The 18792-nt window shown below is 45.2% G+C and overlaps 1 protein-coding gene across 6 annotated transcripts in view; it reads right to left on the bottom strand.

Moving 5' to 3' along the window:
• MTMR1 (myotubularin related protein 1) overlaps positions 1-18786 on the bottom strand; it is a 63894-nt gene extending 45108 nt beyond the window's left edge. Inside the window, exons 1-3 of one of the 6 annotated variants that reach the window (XM_049644436.1) lie at positions 18663-18786; positions 12420-12525; positions 3010-3033 (exon numbers count right to left, since the gene is read on the bottom strand). Coding sequence is in view for 3 of the 6 variants with exons in the window: in XM_049644432.1 (XP_049500389.1) it covers positions 621-671; positions 12420-12611 (243 nt within the window). In the remaining 3 variants the exon portion in view is untranslated. Of the gene's footprint in view, positions 1-620; positions 672-3009; positions 3034-12419; positions 17224-18662 lie in introns of those variants that run through there. The other 5 variants (XM_049644435.1, XM_049644437.1, XM_049644432.1 and 2 more) reach the window with 5 other exon arrangements.
• Between the last annotated feature and the right edge of the window lie 6 nt (positions 18787-18792).

Genomic DNA, 18792 nt, shown 5'->3' with positions numbered 1-18792 from the left:
CAGCTGAGCATGGGAGGTGTGGGAGTGGCTGGCCATGCTTCCCTGGAGCTGCTCTTCTAGCACTTTCATGTATCGAGATGCGACATAAACTCTGGAGAAAGCTGTGCTGCTTTCAAAGCCTCCAGAGAGTCTAAAGGCACTGAGCAAAGAGTAAGCACTCAAGAATACTTGATGCATGATTTCTTCTTCTGATTAATAAATACAAACTATATGGACTCGCTCCACAAATACTTGTAAGATGCCAGGTATCATGTTGGGCACGGACCTTGCGAATGTGAATAAAGCAACGTCTACATCCTCAAGGAGCACCCTAAGCATATGCATCTGTCCCCTCTCAATCTTTGTAGAGGCATTTCTGAACCCTGTCGTGACTGCTCACTACCTCATGGCTAATCCTACCTGGGAAGACCAAAAAGCACAAATGAACAAATTTCTGGTTGACAAAATGTTGGATAAACCAATTTTTGCAAATAATGTCATAATGGAATCTACCAAACTCGGACAGGAGGGCACTGCTATAGTGGTAAAAGCATTTGCTTTTCATCTAGAAATCTAGTATGAAATGGCTTCTAAGTACACGATCTGTAGCTACGAACAGATGAACACGTAGAACTTGCCACCTGATCAGCTTCAGCTTCAGAAGGGTAGCCATTGTGTTCTTCCTGAATCTCCTGCACAGCACCAGGTACATGGACAAGAAAAGGCAAAGAGGAGAAAGAGAAACACGTGCAAACAGACAGGTGAAAGGACAGAAGTTCTTTTTTAAAGAGACAGTAAGCATGTAAAAGTCGACACACCTTTCACGGCTTTGCAAATCACATTTTCCCCCTTGGAGTTAAGGAAATAGCATCCTCAGCCTAAAATGCAGTATCTATTCTGTGTTTGTGTTGGGGTGGAAAAATGAAAAGCAAACAAACATCATGGATTTCAAAGAAGGCACTGTCTTTTTAAAATCAAGCAATACTGGGGCGCCTGGGTGGCTCAGTCGGTTGGGCGTCCGACTTCGGCTCAGGTCACGATCTCGCGGTCCGTGAGTTCGAGCCCCGCGTCGGGCTCTGTGCTGACTGCTCAGAGCCTGGAGCCTGTTTCAGATTCTGTGTCTCTCTCTCTGACCCTCCCCCATTCATGCTCTGTCTCTCTCTGTCTCAAAAATAAATAAACGTTAAAAAAAAATTTAAAAAAAAAATCAAGCAATACTACAGCATATGGCAAAGAAACAAAATAACAGACACATAATATGCTTGGAGAAAATAAAGCATACCATTGTAACCAAGTAAAGGACAAAACCAAGCCAAAATACAGAGACAGTTCATAGACATATATTTTAAACACAGTAAGTATTCATGTACACTAAAGAACTACTGTTCAAGGCTCAACTGCACTAGTATTAACGAGCTTTCCACACACATGCACATGCACATGGTACATGCTGGAGACATACATACACATGGGATCTGTTAATTACCGCTAAATAAATACTGTGCTTTATGAATCATACCACCTTAAATATTTCTAGTTACAGTATCAATGTGCTTCCAAGAGACAGCTAAAAGGTCACGTATCTTTATTTCAGTGTTTTCCAATCCCTTTAAAGGTATACTGTGCTTAATTTAACTACTCCATAGAAGCAATTTGTTTTGGAAACTTTAAAGGCTGGACTGCTGGTTCAGCAGGTGGCAGAAAGCCTATAAATGCCAAAGACGACAAGACTATAATCCCTTTTAAAAGTTTTATCAACTCTCTGAGGCTGAAAATATTAATATGATACTTTTTTCTTCAGGAAACTTGGGCTCCCGTGACTGCATTTCTTTAAAAGGCAATCAGTAAGGAAGTAGCTAAGCTTTAAAAGAGTTACTGTTTCTCACCTTTCATTTTTGTCCATACACTAAAATAGCTACTTAATACATTTATCATCAGACTGAATTTAGTACACAGTTGTTACTGCTACCCTTCAAAGCAGGGTAATTTTTAAAACGCAATGTTTTTTGAAACTTCCATCTTTTTACATGCAAAGAAAAAGCAATCATTCTTTGATAAAATTTTTTTGAAAACAGAAAAACGAATGACTGAATAACCAAAAACCACACAGTAGTTCAAAGTCCATGCAAACGGAAAGCCAAAGACGAATATTTAACAACGTGAATCAGTGAAAGAAAATGATTCCCACGAGCAAAGGAAAACATGATGAAAAACAAGATTAAACAAAGCTACACCAACTAGGATAACAAGAATTTGACTTAACCTGCTTGTGTTTGTACGGTTTCATTGGCTTAAGATTAACATTTTTAAACTCAAGTCATTAAATTATTCTGTTAAAATCCACGTTATTTTCACTGAATGGAAATAGGTTAGTTTTCAACATCTGATACTCAGTTTCAAATGCATGCACATTACCAATCTTTGTCTTGCTTTATGAATATTCTGAAATAAAGGGAAGGAAAGTCATGAGGAAAATATAGGCTGTAATCCAGTGTCCGTAACAGCTACATCTGTATTTTAAGAACTACTCGTTGGCACTGGTTCCCCTAAATTTATTCTGGAGACGAGCACTTGCGTTCCTTTGATTCAGCATGCACACGGCAAGGTGACTTGAAATCTGACTTAGGATGGACAGCAAATGAGCACTCTGTTGTTGTTGTTAAGTTCTTTAGCATGAGTTACATGGCAAACAAGGTAAAAAGAGGACTCTGAAGGCCTGGTCACAGAAGCCCCTGCCATGAATATCCATTCAGTCAGAATTCATGTAACCCATCAAAAGTCAGTACTGCACGCCGGCGACAACTTTGGCACCCTGCCCTCACAAACACTGGCGTTTATTGCACGTAAAAACACTGTGACGAATAAAGCGTTTCTAGTGAACACTTAAAGCTATGACACAGCAGCGCAAGTTGATCTGAGTGACTCATAAACCCAGTGAGAAGGTAAAGAGCACTAAATAGACTGAGTGTTTGATCAAGCACAAAGACACACAAGTAGGAGGCCCATGTGCGGAAAGCCCCATATCCTTACCCTTATATCAGGCCTCCTGAAAACCTGTTAGTTAAAATACAGAACATCGTCATCACGGGCACATTCCCACTGACCTGTGAAAGATGCTGTTAAACTCAGCAGCCCATCCCGATGGAACATGATAATCCGCTAACTAAACCAACTGGATCAATCCTAACACATTTGCCCTCCAAGTTTCATTCGGTATCAAATCAATCTGAACACATTTGTCCCAGAGTTCTCAGGCAAGTCTCTGATTTGGAGAAACGTATTACTCTTAGGCAAAGACAAACTACATTATTTTAAACACAAACCCCTTCGGGCAAGTACCATTATAAGCCTGCGAACAGGCGGTGTTTCAAAAGTTCACTTGTGTGTCTGTTTGGAACACTGAAGGCATTTTCCCCATAGAAACAATGATACAAAACGGCGGTTCTGCTCCCAGACCAGCCCACAGAAACAAAACAAAAGGGAACCCAAAAACCACAAAAGCCCCCACATTTGACCCAGAGCACAGCTCAGCTGTTGGCACTAATGGCATCATGAAACGTAGTAAACCATAAATCTTAGGCTGGTTTCTACAGAAATTCTGTTTCCAACTCGCACTCCGGACTCCAAAGTGAAACTCCCTGATGTGCCCACCTCTCACCCTAACTCCCACTGCATGGGGAGGGGGCAGCTGCAGGTGGGAGGAAGTGCTGGGAGGGCAGGGGGGAGGGAAGGGGAGGAGAAGCCAAGCTTTACTAAATGGAGGCATGTTATTCCTACACCCTAGCCTGTGACTCCTACTCGAGCGTGCAGTGTATGCATTCGGGAAGCTCTGGCTGGAGTAAACACCTCCGAGAACAGATGAGCCTTTGGAAAGCAAGGAAGACTTGGGTGTCTATTCCCCAATCCAAAGTCTGTAATCCCACCATCTAACCACTAGATGTGCTATGGGAAACAGATTAAAAAAAAAAAAAATCACCAGAGGTTCTTATTACCTTTATAGGTTTTACTTAGGATATGTAAGAAGATGACAGGAATACAACACTACAGACTTCAAAAAACATCACTGTATCATCATTAGAATACCCCTTGAAGTAAAAAAAGGTTCTAAATTAAGTCATGCTGTAGCCCAAAGAGAATTAAAGCCCATAAATTCCTAAATATAGACTATATTAAAAAAAACCTAAATCTGGCTTTTTTTGGAGGAGAGGGCGATAGATATATTTATCCTCTTAATTGCAGCGATAGTTTCACAAGTGTGTACCTATCAAAACATATCAAATCATATACTTAAGAATGTGAATTACACCTCAAGAAAGTACAAAATCAAGAAAATACATGCTTATGTTTCTATACAACTCAAAATGGGGCACAGGTAGCAATAAAAACTCAAAAGAAAGTCTCCCCTCTCTGAGCATATTCATGCCCTAGTGATAACCATATTTAACTGGACCGATTTTTCACTCTGATGGATGCCTCCATAACTGCAAATATGGTGACACCTCTAATTCTTCATATTTCGACTTCAGTTTCTGTTGACCTCCCACTCTAAAAGGTGAGAAAATACTTTCTCAAACTCCTACCTCACCTCCCCATCTCTGCTGATGGACACTTTAATTTTTAGTTCTTGTATTGTTTTTCCTTCAACAGAAGCTACATCATACACAAATACTCATGAGAGAGGTGCATCCCAAGTCCACGGGGACAGAAGCTCCTGCACTCAGGACCCTCCCAGACCCTGCCCTATGTAGCTCTTCATCTGGCTGTCCATCTGCCTCCTTTGTCATGTCCTGTAATAAGGTGGTAAGCCTAATTTAGTGTTTCCCTGAGCTCTGTGAGCTGTTCTGGCCAACGAGCAAAATCAAGGAGGGGGGTCCTGGGGACCGCCAATTTGTAGCAAAGCTGGGCAGAAGTCGTGGGGAACCCAGGGGCCCACTACTTTCATTTGGTGTCTGAAGTGAGGGACGATCTAGTGGGACTGACACCTTAAGCTGTGGGGTCTATACTTACTCCCAGTTGGTGTCAGAACTGAACTGAACCGTAGGACACCTGGCTGGTGTTGAATTGGCCAGTGTGGGGAAAAAACCCACACATCTGGCATCAAAAGGGCTCAAAGCGTATAGGGTGAGTAGCAGAGAGGGAAACAGTGAATGTTTCCACAGATGAGCCCCAAGATTTAAATTTGTATAAAAGTTTACACCGGGGCTTAAACTCCCTCTGCCCTCAGATTCTTTTCAAGTCTTCCTTTGGGACACTCCTCACCAGAGAGGTGAGGGGTCCCGCTGACCACCCACTCTTGATAAGGGAGCCGGTGTGCTCCTCTTTGACCCTCTGGGCTCTCTGGGCTCTGTGCACCAGTCCGCCAGGAGGGTACCGCCTGGCCTCCCTGGCTGGTGGCGAGTTGGCCCGTGTGAGCCCTGCCCTGAGGAAGAGGCCCCAGGTGTCCGCAGCTGCCTCTGGGTGACTGTGTTGAGCTCGGGGCACGCTGTGGCCTCGCCCCTAAGCCAGGCCCTCTAAGCCAGCTTTGATCAATTACTGTGTCGATCTCTGCTTGGCTCCCATCTTAATTCTTCATAATAGGTGACACCCCTAAATCTCCAACAGCGTGGAAGTATTTCAGGAAGTTTTCAAACACAGCCAGTGCCAGTGATATAAATACCAACAAGCAGTTGAGGGTCCACCGTACGCCAGGTGCTGTGCTAAATGCTTTACACGTGTTATCTCAACCCTCCCAACCCTCCCAGCCACTGAGGAGATACTATTATCCCCATGTGACAAATGAGGAAACCGAGGCAGCAAGCGGTTAAGTAACTTACCCAATGTCACAGGGCCGGCAACACAAGAGTAGGAATTCAAACCCAGGCTGGTTGGTTTTACCTCCCATGTTCTTAACCTCAATAGGGCCCCACCTAGACCTGTTCCCCTTCTGAAGGAGGCTGACAAAGGCCCTCAAAGCTTAACGCCCTGAATGTCCTGCTCTGCCCTCCTCACTCCTCTCACCACATCTCAGGGCTCGATCCCAGGAACCACGAGATCATGACCTGAGCAGAAATCAAGAGTCAGATGCTTAACCAACTGAGCAACCCAGGCATCGCCAGGCTAATAAAAAAATCTTTAGTCATCAAAATACAACTCTGGTGTTTGGGAAACTAGCCACACCTGAACCCTGCCTGGCGCCCTTTGTCAAACTCTAACCTGAAACCATCACTTTCCACTCTCTAAAGCCCTCCAGGAAACGTGATGAAGGAGCGGTCCAATTCCATCCTCGATGAAACATGAACCAGTACAAGGATAATTGCCGATATCCTTTCACCAACCAAATTCTAAGATCTTTACTAACATAACTTTATGTTTCACTTAAATAATACTTCTGACATATCATGAGTTGTTATACATATTAATCAAAATTATTTTACATGCAATATAGAATCATTCAGCAGTCTGCAAAAATATTGATTTTTTAAAACTTAAATTTTAATTTTGAGATAACTGTAGACTCACATACAGTTGTAAGAAATAACAGATTCCATGTGCCATGTCACTCAATGTTCCCAATGGCAGCATATTGGGAGTATAGAACAATGGCAGAACCAGGAAGTTGACACGGATACAATTCAGATGCAGAACAATTTCATCACCAGGAGGACCCCTACTGTTGCCCTTTTATAGCCACATCTACTTCCCTCACCACCCCTCCCCTTCTTACCCCCTGGCAACCACTAATCTGTTCATGACTATAATTTTCTCATTTGAAGACTGTTACATAAATGGAATTATATAGTACGTGACCTTTAGTGAGTAGCATTTTTGGCTCAGTGTTAATTCCCTTAAGACCCATCCAATTCTTTTCTCTGTCCTCTCTCTTCTATTGAACCCATTCATTGAGGGTTTTTTTAATTTTCGTTATTGTATTTCTCAGTTTTAAAATTCCCATTTGGTTCTTCTTCTATCTCCTTTTCCTTGGCTGAAACTATTTCTTTTCTTTCACTATGTTTCCATTGTTTCAAGCATATTTGTAATTGTTTACTGAAGTAACTTTATGATGGCATCTTTAAAATAATTTTCAGGGGCACCTGGGTGGCTCAGTCGGTTAAGTGTCCGACTCTTGATTGTGGCTCAGGTCATGATCTCACAGTTCGTGGGTTCAAGCTCCGCGTCGGGCTCCATGCTGATGGCACAGAACTTGCTTGGGATTCTCTCTCTCCCTCTCTTTCTTCTCCTCACCTGCTCAGGCTCTCTCTCAAATAAACATTTAATAAAATCATTTTCACATAATTCTAGCACCTGTCATCTCAGTTTTGCCACCTATTGATTCTCTTTTTTCATAGTTTGGGTCTTATTTAAACCATCGGTTTTAGCTTGCTTTCTGTGACACTGCTCCAGCAGAAGCGGGGGGACCACGTCATTATAGCCAGGTAGGGACAGAAGTCCAGGTTCCCCACTGAGCCTCTGCTGACACCAGATGGGGGATTCCTGGCTCCTGCTGGGTCAGTGCAAGAGTTCCAGCCCCTTCTCAGGCTTCCATGGATACCCGGCTGGCAGTGGCAGGGATACCTGGTTACTGCCCCTGACACGGCCTCCACTAACAGCACAGGGGAGGCACAGCCTCCTTACCGATGGGCGGCGGTGAACGTCTGACTCTCCATTGGGCTTCTTCTGACATTACCACCGCAGGAGTCTAGTGTGCCTCATTGCAGCCTGGCAAGGGTGGGAATTCTAGGCTCCTGACTTGGCCTTGTTGGCAGGGTGGGTGTGGGGCCACAACTTTTTCTGTGGTGTCTGGCTGGAGTACAGTGGTTAGTGTTTAAAAGTTTTCTTTCTGCGAAGCTGTCTCCTTCCTGGTCCTTTGGCTTGAGAGAGTAGGCTTTTGTTGTCTGTGCCCACTGGCATTTCTGGGTTGCTGGCTTCTTCAGCAACAAGTCTGGGACATCCGTGGCAGAAACAGAACCCAGGGACTCACCATCGTGTCATTCCTGGGTCCCTAACCAGTCTGCCTTCTTCTACCTCTCAGGGCACTCTTATGTTTATTGTATAGCAAATATCTACAGCTTTTGGTTGTACTTAGCAGGAAGAATAAGAAAAAATACATTTGCTCTGTCTTTCCAGAAGCAGAAGCTGAAATCTTGGGGTTCAGTTTTTAAATTTGTTAGTTAACAGTGTAATATTAGTTTCAGGTGTATAATAATAGCGATTCAACACTTCCGTACAACACCCAGTGCTCATCACAAGTGTTCCTTAATCCCCATCATTCATTTAACTCATACCCCCCCACCTCCACTCTGGCAACCACCAGTTTGTTCTCTATGGTTAAGGGTCTGTTTTATGGTTTGCCTCTCTCTTTTGTCCTCCCCCCACCCCCGCCACGTTCATCTGTTTTGTTTCTTAAATTCCACATATGAGTGAAATCATATGGTATTCGTCTTTCTCTGACTTACGAAATCTTGACATTTTTAAGAAATAATTTTTTCCCTCAAGTAACCCTGAGAGAGAGGACAGCACTTTTCCACGGCAGTGGTTACAAAACAGAGGCCTCGTGCTCAACCAGGCAGTAGCAGGTTTTTCTTCAATTGTTTTTAAGGGGACATGCTGTTCTCTCCACTTCTGCACTGCCCCCTCCCATGTCTGTCTAGCTTGCAGACATTTGCAAACTCTGATTTAATACACAGATCATGAAGCCATGGATTCTGAAAGATCATGCTCAAGCTTCCCTTCACATACATTAGTACTCAAGCAGTATTGACTAAAACCCAGCTCAAGCATAATGAAGCCTTTCCCAAGCACTGCTTCTTACGTCCCTCCAAAGCCCTTCTGCAAGTTTTTGTTTAGGATCCAGAATTTAAACTGTACTAACTTGCTAAATGATTAAACTTAGTACAGGATCCTCTCTATTTTCTCCGTTCACTTCAGAATGTTTACAGAAGAGATCTAGCTACTGTGTGTACATGGACGAGGAGAGGCAGAGAGGGGTGGTGATGGTGATGATGATGTCACTTGTACTGATGACTATTAAGTTTTGTCACAATTTGTAACTGTATTATTTCATCTAATCTATGGAACATTGCATTCAGATCCTGTTCTTAACATCTTTGACAAATTCAAGAGGGAGACTCTTTGTTAGTCCAGTAAAAGTGAAAAGCAATTGGGTTGAGTTGGTAGCGGGGTGCAGAGAGGGGGTCGGGGGGGGATGAGACAAAACGAAACATTTTATTACATCTCTAGTAGTCTTCACAGCCAGGCAAGTCTTCAGGGTGACTTGGTATTAAAGCACACATTTATTAATTTAGCTGATCCACAATCCAACATAATAGCCATTTAATCTTTCAGCTGGGACAATGTCTCCCAAACTTCTGTCATTTCGTATATGGCCTCTACAAGGTTGGTTTGCCATATCTATACATTGCCTACACGAATATTATTATTTACATTTATAGTGACTTTAAGTCCACTCCGTTTTCATACTTTGCCTATATAACATCCATTAAATCACAAGTGTAATGTGCTATTTTTTCTAGCACATATTTAAAATAATTACATAACTGTGAAAACATGTCCATATGGACATGCCATCTAAATTTATCTTGTGATAAAAGCAATATTCTTACCACAGTTTGGGTGATCTGACCCCGAGCCTACTGTCAATTTATGATATAAATAATAAAACAATTATTCTCCACAACCTAACATGAGTTGCTAATTATTTAGATATGTAGGAATTTTCCTGAGATGCATGGTCCCATCACCAATTTCAAGAGCTATAAACCTAGGAAACCTAGTGTTACTATACATAAGAAATATTTGAGGCTCTTGGTTCCACACCTGCAGTGACTGTGACTCACTGGGTGGGATGGGGACCACAGAAGCTGCATTTTTGCAAGCACCCTAAGGAGTGCTGCTATGGGAAAACCCAAAGGCCACATTCTGAAAAACAGTGGACAGGGCAGGGGGAATTTTTTTTTTTTTAAACTCACTCTAGCTTATCAACAGAATAGTCATCCTAGTAAAAAATCCCAAGTCTAACTATGTGATATTAAGCAAGTCATTTCATGTCTCCGAGTCTTGGTTTCCTCATCTGTTAAATGATGATTATAATAAAAGCTACGTTATTTGGTTGTTTTAAGGCTGCAATGGATTATATGCCCAAAAGTATTACAAAATCATAGAGCCCAATGCATGCTCAGGGGTTGATGAAGAGGAGGATGTAGACCCACCCTCAGCAGCCCACAACACAAAAGAATCAGCATTTCAAGTCAAGATGCCAAGTGTTCATATAAACATCTGCTCCCATTGAATTGCTGACCCTGAGCTTAACCTATAATAAATCAACCCCCATACTGAGTGTGTATTTCAAATAAGCTATTCGCACAGTAGATAATTTGAAATATTATTGACTGACGACTGAAAATTAGATCCTCAAGGAATTGTAGCTGGACCATCAGGAAAAACCCCATGCAATGGCTCCCATGCCAGAGGTATCCCAGAGGCCCGTCTTGGGTACTCTGATTTTAAGAACTACTTTCTAAGTAGCACATAAAATTATCCTTGTGGTTTAGAAACACTTTACACTTTTATTACTTAAAAAACTCTCTTCTGGAAGAAAACAACTCCTGAATTATTAATTGAACACTGACTTTGCAGACTTGGCTACAGAGCAAATATAACAACGACAATTATAAAACATGTTCTCTTATAATAATTCATAAAAAACTTTAGCTATGACCTGATGCAGATACCTAAAATTCAACTTACAAAATATAGAAAAGCCTCTTATTTTTTCTGAATGCCATCTGTTAAACCATTCCAACGTGAGCTAATTCTGCTGCACAAAATTTGTAAATAGACTAAAATTAACAAAACTTAGTTGCTTCATGTTAAAGTACAGATTCAGTCTGATCTACTAATGTAGAGGTTAGAGAGCTATGCGATCTTTTATTGAACCCACAAAACACTAACAAATATTCAACCATAATGAAAACATTACAGTTAACTCATAAATATCAGTAAAGAAAATTATTCCAAGGCCTGAGAGCTATTCTCTTTTAATATGGGTTCTTGAGCCTCTCCAGTCAGCGGAGCAGTTTCTCAGCTAAGATGGGGGCAACAGGGCAACCGGGACCGGTGGGGTCAGCAGCTGCTCAGTGATCCGCCACGCAGGCATCAGTGATACAGCAAATGCTCCTCCCACCTGGGGACGGCATGTTTGCCCAGCTGGGTTTGGAACACTAGGAACTCCAGCTGCTCCACCGTGGACAAACATGAAAACCAGACAGCAGGGAAACCTAGTGAGAGTGACAGTATGTCTGTCTGAACAGATTATCCAACTTCTACTAATCTGCAGCCCCGCTTCCCTTTGGTAGAGCTAATCAAAGGCACTGGATGGCTTGGATGAAGCAAGTACAGCAGGATAGCCAGATTTCAATTACATGGCCTCTTGAGTCACTTTCTGCACTTGGCGCATTATGAGATAGGAGAGGAACGGAGGCCAGAGCCCTTAAGCAAGGAGCATGTATTAAGAATTAATTAGGATCTTTATTGTAGTTCTTGAACTGTTTGTAAGCCTTGGCACCTGGCAAGGACCATGATTTTGAGAGACTGTTGACTGAGGGCAGTCCACGATACTAAATGTAGCTCACCTATAGTTGTGAAAATCAATTCCCTTTTATCAGCAGGCAAAGATAACTATAAGAAACTGAAACGTCAATTCAAGCAAACACCACTACTGCAATGTAAGCATGGCTTAATCGTTGACTGACATTAAAACAAGGTTAGTCTTACCCTTAACAAAGATGGAGCACATACATTTTTTATTTGTTAATCGATTCAACGAGTATTTACTGAGCACCTGTTATATTCCAGGATCGTGCTGGGGAAGTACTGATGAGTAAAAAGAGCCCCTGTTTCTGCTGACAAGGAGCTTATCACCGTTAACTTTACAATAAACAGAGAATCCAAATTAAGGACTAAAAAACGAAGCTGCCCATACAATAGTCTGGAGTTGTGCAAGTGTTTTTACATTGCAGTACCACGTGTTAGTGCTGAATACCCACTGGGAACACCTAAATACAGAAACAAACTGTGAAGTTGGGAAATATGGTCCATTAGACGTTTTCTGAAATTCAGAATACCATCGAGGAAAATAGACGCATTTTGTAATAATAAAAGGTAAAAATACAATGTGTAATAAAATAACAAAATGGAACTAGGTTTTTTTAGAAGAATGATCGCAATCTAAAGACAGCTTTTCCATTCAACTGAAAACCATGAGTACATCTACTGGATCCTGGTAAAAGTTCTCCTCTAAAGTTCAGATCTAACAACAGAGAACCTTTCACCCTTGTTCCCAAACAAATGTCTGTTGAACATCAAGGGGCCAAAGTTTCACTGAAATTAAAAATGCAAAGCTTCTTGGTACATTGAAAATGAATTAAGGACTCAATGCTGCTTACCTTGTAGTCTCTGGATACATTTTCAGATGTCACTGAACCTGAAATCTGACTAGAAATTGTAGCAGCTATAAGCTGTTTACACCATTCAACATGTGATCCTGTAGGACTAAAACAAATAGAGTAATTAAAATATTTTAAGACGTCAGCTCTCCATGAAAAAAAAATGAGTACTGACTGGGGATATATGTACATTTCTTTTTTTAGAAAACAAACAGACTACTTGGTTATCTTTACATTTAATTTAAGAACTGAAATACTGACAACCAGGAAGTAAGATTAGGTTCCAGGTTGATTTTAAAATGAATCAACCAATTGTTCTAAGTTTAAGAGTCTAGGCGTGAGACAGTTAGGCATATCATTCTCTATCATTTAATGGAATTTTACTATATTACAATTGTACAGAGTATTGTTAACATAATGCACACAGAATATTAATTCTAAAGCGAAATATTTATCTTACGGTGTTGTATTTTTCAAATAGACTTTTAAGGGAACAGAGTTGATGATGTGACTGTAAAAAGAACAGACTAGACAAATGCCGTCCTGCACACAGTCGTCATGCCACCTTGCATTTCTGTCAGTGCGCTGACAGCTCACGAAGGCTCTTCCGGTCTGTTGGGCTATCAGAGCCTCACGACCACAGTGTGAAACGGAGGCGGGAGTAGCTAACGTGTTTCTGAGGTGAGAAAACCGAGACACAGAGGTGACGTGCCTGATAAAGCGGCGGGCCTGGCTCCAGCTTCACTGAGGCTTCCAGGACACGGCGCAGCCAACAGTGCCCAACTCACTGAACCGGAAGGCAAAGCGGAGGCCAGCGCCACAGACTCCAGCCACTGCCCCATATGACAACGCGACGATGCAAGGAAAATGGCATCTTCCACTTGCATGGTGGTCTAAAGGGAAACCTGGGCCTCACAGTGACCCATCTTACAGATGACCAAAGTGAGACTCCAGCGTTTGACCAAGGTCCCATGACTGGTAAGTGGGCAGGCTGTGTCCACCTGACTTAAAGGAACACATAAGCAGACTAGGAGCGTGTGGGAATCACGTGAGGGAATGAGGCTCCTCATCGCAGCCCTGAAGGAAGGGCAAAAGATGCTTATGAAAGTTTACCTTGCAGGTGGCTTTCACTCTAAAGAATGTTCCAGACCTGGAAAAATCGCATCACTAGTTAAACCCACATTCATGTATTAGAAAGACAGAAAAAACTGGAACCCCTAGGCAGTATGTAAAATAAGCTAAATAGTGAAATGAAGATATCCAGTGTTCTCTACTAGTGATCTAAATTACAGCCTCTGGTTAAGGGAGCCCAGTGGTTAGCCGTGGGTCTGCAAACATAAGTTCAAACATGCAATGAACGGGCAGACATTCCTATCATGTGTCAAGAACCTATTTAGTACAATTTAAAAGAAGAGAGGAGGGAAAGAGGAGGGATTTTAGTTTCTTTTTCAGTTTTCTTTTAGCATTTTTGAAAAAGTTTATTTATTTACTATGAGAGAAAGGACAGCATGAGCAGAGGAGGGGCAGAGAGAGAATCCCAAGCAGGCTCTGCACTGTCAGTGTAGAGCTCAAAGCAGGGCTCAATCCCATGACTGTGAGATTGTGACCTGCGCCACGATCAAGAGTGAGATGCTTAACCACCTGAGCCATCCAGGCACCCCTTTAGTTTCATTTTTAAAGGCTAAGTCCCCTTTATTTCTGGTTAAGTCCCACTCTTCTTGTCACGCTGCCAGCACCCATCCCTGACTGCAAATCTAACAGCAGGAACCCGCATGGTCACCCAGTGTGGGTGACCTGTTGCTACCATCCGCCCAACATCCTTCCCTCCTTCTGATAAGGACCCTTATCTACTATGGGGGGCCCGCCCCTCCCCACTTCACAGGATGCTGTTCGGGAGGCAGAGGGGGGCTGACCCCCTGCTCCTCCTGAGCCCACCTGCAGGGGAGTGACCCAGGCCAGGCCAGTCCCAGGCTTTCCTCTCAGATCCCAAGCTGCACAGATCCACCCCCGGCACTGCTGCAGGCTACTCCTCTCCCCCAGCACCTTGAGGAACCCACAGAGATAAGGAGCAGGACAAGAAGAGACAAGACAGGAGGAGTCCCAACAACGCTGTGTGCAGCTCCGGCTTCAAGTGTGCCCGTTGCCATCTTTCCTCGTGCACAGGAGTGATGTGCGCCAGGATCTGACCTTTTGGCTCAAGCTAGAGTGATTTGATTTTGTCACTCGCAACCAGAAGTGTCCTGGCCAACACAGTCACAAACAGCATGGCACACTGGGCTGCTAGACAGCAGGCTTGGCTCTGAGTCCTGTTCCTGTTACCAGCTATCTCTGCGACCTTCAGCAAGCCACATCCTCTTGCAGGACCGCAGCTCTGTTGTCATGAAGTACAGTATGCAGGAGACAGGGGAGGGCTCCCCAGTCCCTGGGGGCCAGGCTGAACCTGGCGGGCAGAGCCAGGTGCCACTCTGTGAGTCACTCTTCAAAGAAGAGTATGAATCACAGTCTGTCATGACAACAGATCAAAGAAGGCAGGCCAGGATCCCTCTGTACAGTCTCCCGCCTCACTCTTGGTATTAAGAACTACTCCCAGGGGTGCCTGCGTGGCTCAGTTGGTTAAGCATCTGACTTGGGCTCAGGTCACGATCTCGCGGTCCGTGACTTCGAGCCCTGCATCGGGCTCTGTGCTGACAGCTCAGAGCCTGGAGCCTGCTTCAGATTCTGTGTCTCCCCCTCTCTCTGCCCCTCCCCCACTCATGCTCTGCCTCTGTCTCAAAAATGAATAAAACGTTAAAAAAAAATTAAAAAAAAAAGAACCACTCGCAGCCTGGGAGAGCCCAGCTTTGTTTCTCCAACCTGGATTCCCCAGATCTGGATGCCCATGATCCAATGAGACATCTGTCCTAGTTGATCCTGAGAGCCTGCCAACTCGACCTGTCGAAGCCAGCACAGGTGGCTCAGCACACAACCCATTCTCCCAGCCCTGTGTTGCCTAAGTCAGGGAAGGGCACAGCCAGTTACCAGGGTACCCCACACCCAAAAGCTGGAGTCTACCTTGGAGCCCACCCCCCACTTCACTTCACTCTCACACTCACTCACCAAGCCATGTCACTCCCATGGGCTGATATCATGACAATGCACCTTGCTCAATTCCCATTGCAAGACCCTCTTCCACACACCCAGCATTTTGTTCTCCTCCTGTCCCCTGAATTTAGGCCCTATCTCTAGGCCAATGACTCCCAAATTCAGGTCTCCACCTCAGACAACACCCCTGAGCTCCAAACCCATATAAACCAGCCACCTCTCTGACCTCTGCTCTGGGATATACAACTGGCATCTCGTAACTATGTCCAGACCTGAGACCCTGCTAATTTCCTGTGTTCCATTCAAAGGCTTCTCCATCTCTGCAACACCATTTTCCTACAAGCCAAAACTCTTGGCATCTTGATTCTTCCCTCCTATCCAACAACCAATCTTCAGCAAACCATACTGGCTCTACCCTGTGGATTTTCCTCAAATTATATCCACAATCTGACCACATCTCCTGTCCTCTACCCCTCTGCTCTAAGCCACCATGCTCTCTCCCTTGGATAACCACAGTAGTGGTCTCCTACTTGCTAGTCCCTCTGCTTCAACCCCTTCCCCTTTCAGTCTGTCGGCCACACAGCAGCCAGAGAGCTTGCTGAAATCTACACCAGAGTATGTCACTCCTCGGCTTCAAAAGTCCCAGTAGCTCCCCATGACTCTCCATCTGCCCCTGTGACCTCTATGACCTCGACCCCTACTGATCTCTTCCTAGCTCCCTCTCTACTAACGACATTGGTCTCCTTGCTGATCCTGGCACACTTCACTCACACTCCTACCCCAGGGTACACAGGTGTCTGCCTGGAATGCTGTTGCCCCTAATATCTGTATGACTGGACCCCTTCCTTCTTTAGGGGCATTATTCAAATGTCACCTTTCTCAGCCAGACTTTCCCTGACCATCCTACATCACATTTCAATTTGCCCCCAAACTGCAGACCCCCAACACCTCCTACTCCCCTCCCAACTTACTTTGTCCCCCTAGCACCTGCCACCACCTAACAGAAGATACAGTTTACTTGTGTTTTGTCTGTCTCTCCCCAAACATACTCTCCACCAGGGCAGTGATTTGTGTGTCTGTTGCCTGCCAAATCCTCAGGCCCCACACAGTGCCTGACACAGAGCAGGCACTCAGATTCACAGAATAAGTGAGTGATTAGTTTTTCCATAACCTACTCAACAAGACTGCCCACCTCTGGTCCATTCACCACACCTCCACAGAGCAAATGTTCTCAAATGTCAATCCCATCCTGATGGAAATTTCACCTGATGGAAATCCTTTCGTGATCCCCATAGCTAAGGGACCATTTAATTTCCTTTCCAAACCAAGACACTAATAACAGCGTCGTCCTTCAACTCACCTGGGCAAGAGAGACCACCTGGACCAACCTTGTTGCAGCTACAGGTACTTGGCAAAAGTACAAAATTTTAGGCTCTACCCCAGATGTGGACTGACTAGACTTAGGGTGGGATCCAAGACTCTGCATTTACATCAAGCACTGGAGGTGATTCCTACACAGGGTACACAGAATCAGGCTCTGAGAAGCACGGCGCAGAAGATAATGGCACAATTCCCTAGGAAGGCACCCAAGCCCCTTCGAGATCGGGCCCCCGCCTTCCCACACGTCTTCTGGCGTTACCAGTTCCGCATATCCAGCATCGCCTGCATGACTGCACATTGCACTCCCTAGGCCAAAAAGCCCTCCCCACCCTGTCCCCTGGCTAACTTCTCATTCCTCACCACTCAGTTCAAATGTCAGCTTCCTCAGAAGGCCTCCTTCCCTTAACTGCCCATAGTGTCCCACCCCCCACCCCCGACTAAATAATAAATGAAGCACCCCACCTCCGTGTGCCCACAGTGCAGCGCATCACAATGGAGTCTGCAGAGGGTTTTTGAAAAATATTAACTCCTGAAGCCTTTGGTGTGGGGCCTGCTCACGTGGAGCTCTTAGAAAGCTTCTCAAATGATTCCCATGCACATGCACCCCATCCAGAGCAGTTCTGTGCTGACCTCTACCCTAGCACTCACCACATCCGATTTAAATTGCTGGTTTGTTTGCATTCTTCACTAAATGGTAATCCAGAGAGCAAACCCCATCTTATATTATTCTCTAACTTTCCAAGTCCTCATACATTGTAGAATGTCTGCAAATGAGTGGAACCCTGACCCCTCCACATTCTACCTTAGCTGTGATTAGTTCTCAGTGAAGCTGATCACTAGGCTCATTGATTTATCAGACTACATTGTAATTACACGGAGGGAGAAACAAAAGGAGTGTTTCTAGTTGTTCCTATGCTTCAGGAAACTCCCCAAAGTTCAGCTCACTGTTATGACTAACACAAGCAAGAACGAGCATCTGACACTCACCCAGCTGCCTTACCACACTATCCCTTGCCTAACCGCACCCCCCTGTTGGTGAAATGGCCAACATGTGGGAAAACTGGATATTCTGGGCTACGGGATAACCCATCCCTTGTCCTCGGAGCCTTAGGGTGGCCCTCCGGGCTGGATGTGGTCAGTTTATACTTCTGATTGATATTGGCTCTGCAACTGCCTAAGAACCAGTGGTAGGCTTCTGTGTTCCTGAAAATAATCAACCGGGTTCCTTCAAAATGTGAAGGGCTGAAAGTAAACGACCGTGTGTTCTTGCATCGGAAGCAGTTTGAAAGTTTTCCATCCCAGCTTTTCAAAGCAGGGTAACTTTGCCTCCATCTGCACCACCTCCAACACCCACGGGGTTGAGTCCCCCAGTCCCCACTCCCAACCCCCCATCAAAGACTCCCAAGCAGCGTGGCGGGATTTTGGTCTTCCAACCCCAGAAGGGAAAGCCGCGCTAAAAGAGAGCCCCCGGGTGAAATTTCCCCCCAAGGGCCGGGTGGCCGCGTCTCCAAGGTGCGGCTGGAAGGGGAACTGAGAAGGTTTGACAGCAGCGAAGCCCCTCGGGGTGCAGGGAGCCCCAGCCCGCGAGGCGGAAGTGAGCCAGGTGCGCGGCCCTGGGACGTGGGGGCAGGGTCCGGGGTCTCGTTGGGGGGTGAGAGGGACCCGGCCGGGCACGGAGGGGGGCAAGGAGGGGGGCACGCCCCACCCCGGCCTCGTCGGCGCGGCGCGCGGGGCCCTCGGGGGTCGGGGCGCGGAGGCCCTGGCGGCCCGGGTCCCGCTTACCTGTCCAGGGTCTCCACGCTGGGCTGCCGGGAGCCGGCGACAAGGGCCCCCGCGCCCCGAGGAGGCCTCCTGCCGCCCACCGGCACCGGGCCCGGGCCCCCGCCGCCCTCGCTGCCCGCCGCCGCCGCCG

The sequence above is a fragment of the Panthera uncia genome, chromosome X (assembly GCF_023721935.1).
Source record: "Panthera uncia isolate 11264 chromosome X, Puncia_PCG_1.0, whole genome shotgun sequence".
NCBI classification, from domain to species: Eukaryota; Metazoa; Chordata; class Mammalia; order Carnivora; family Felidae; genus Panthera; species Panthera uncia.
This window is presented reverse-complemented; position numbering and strand designations above follow the sequence as displayed.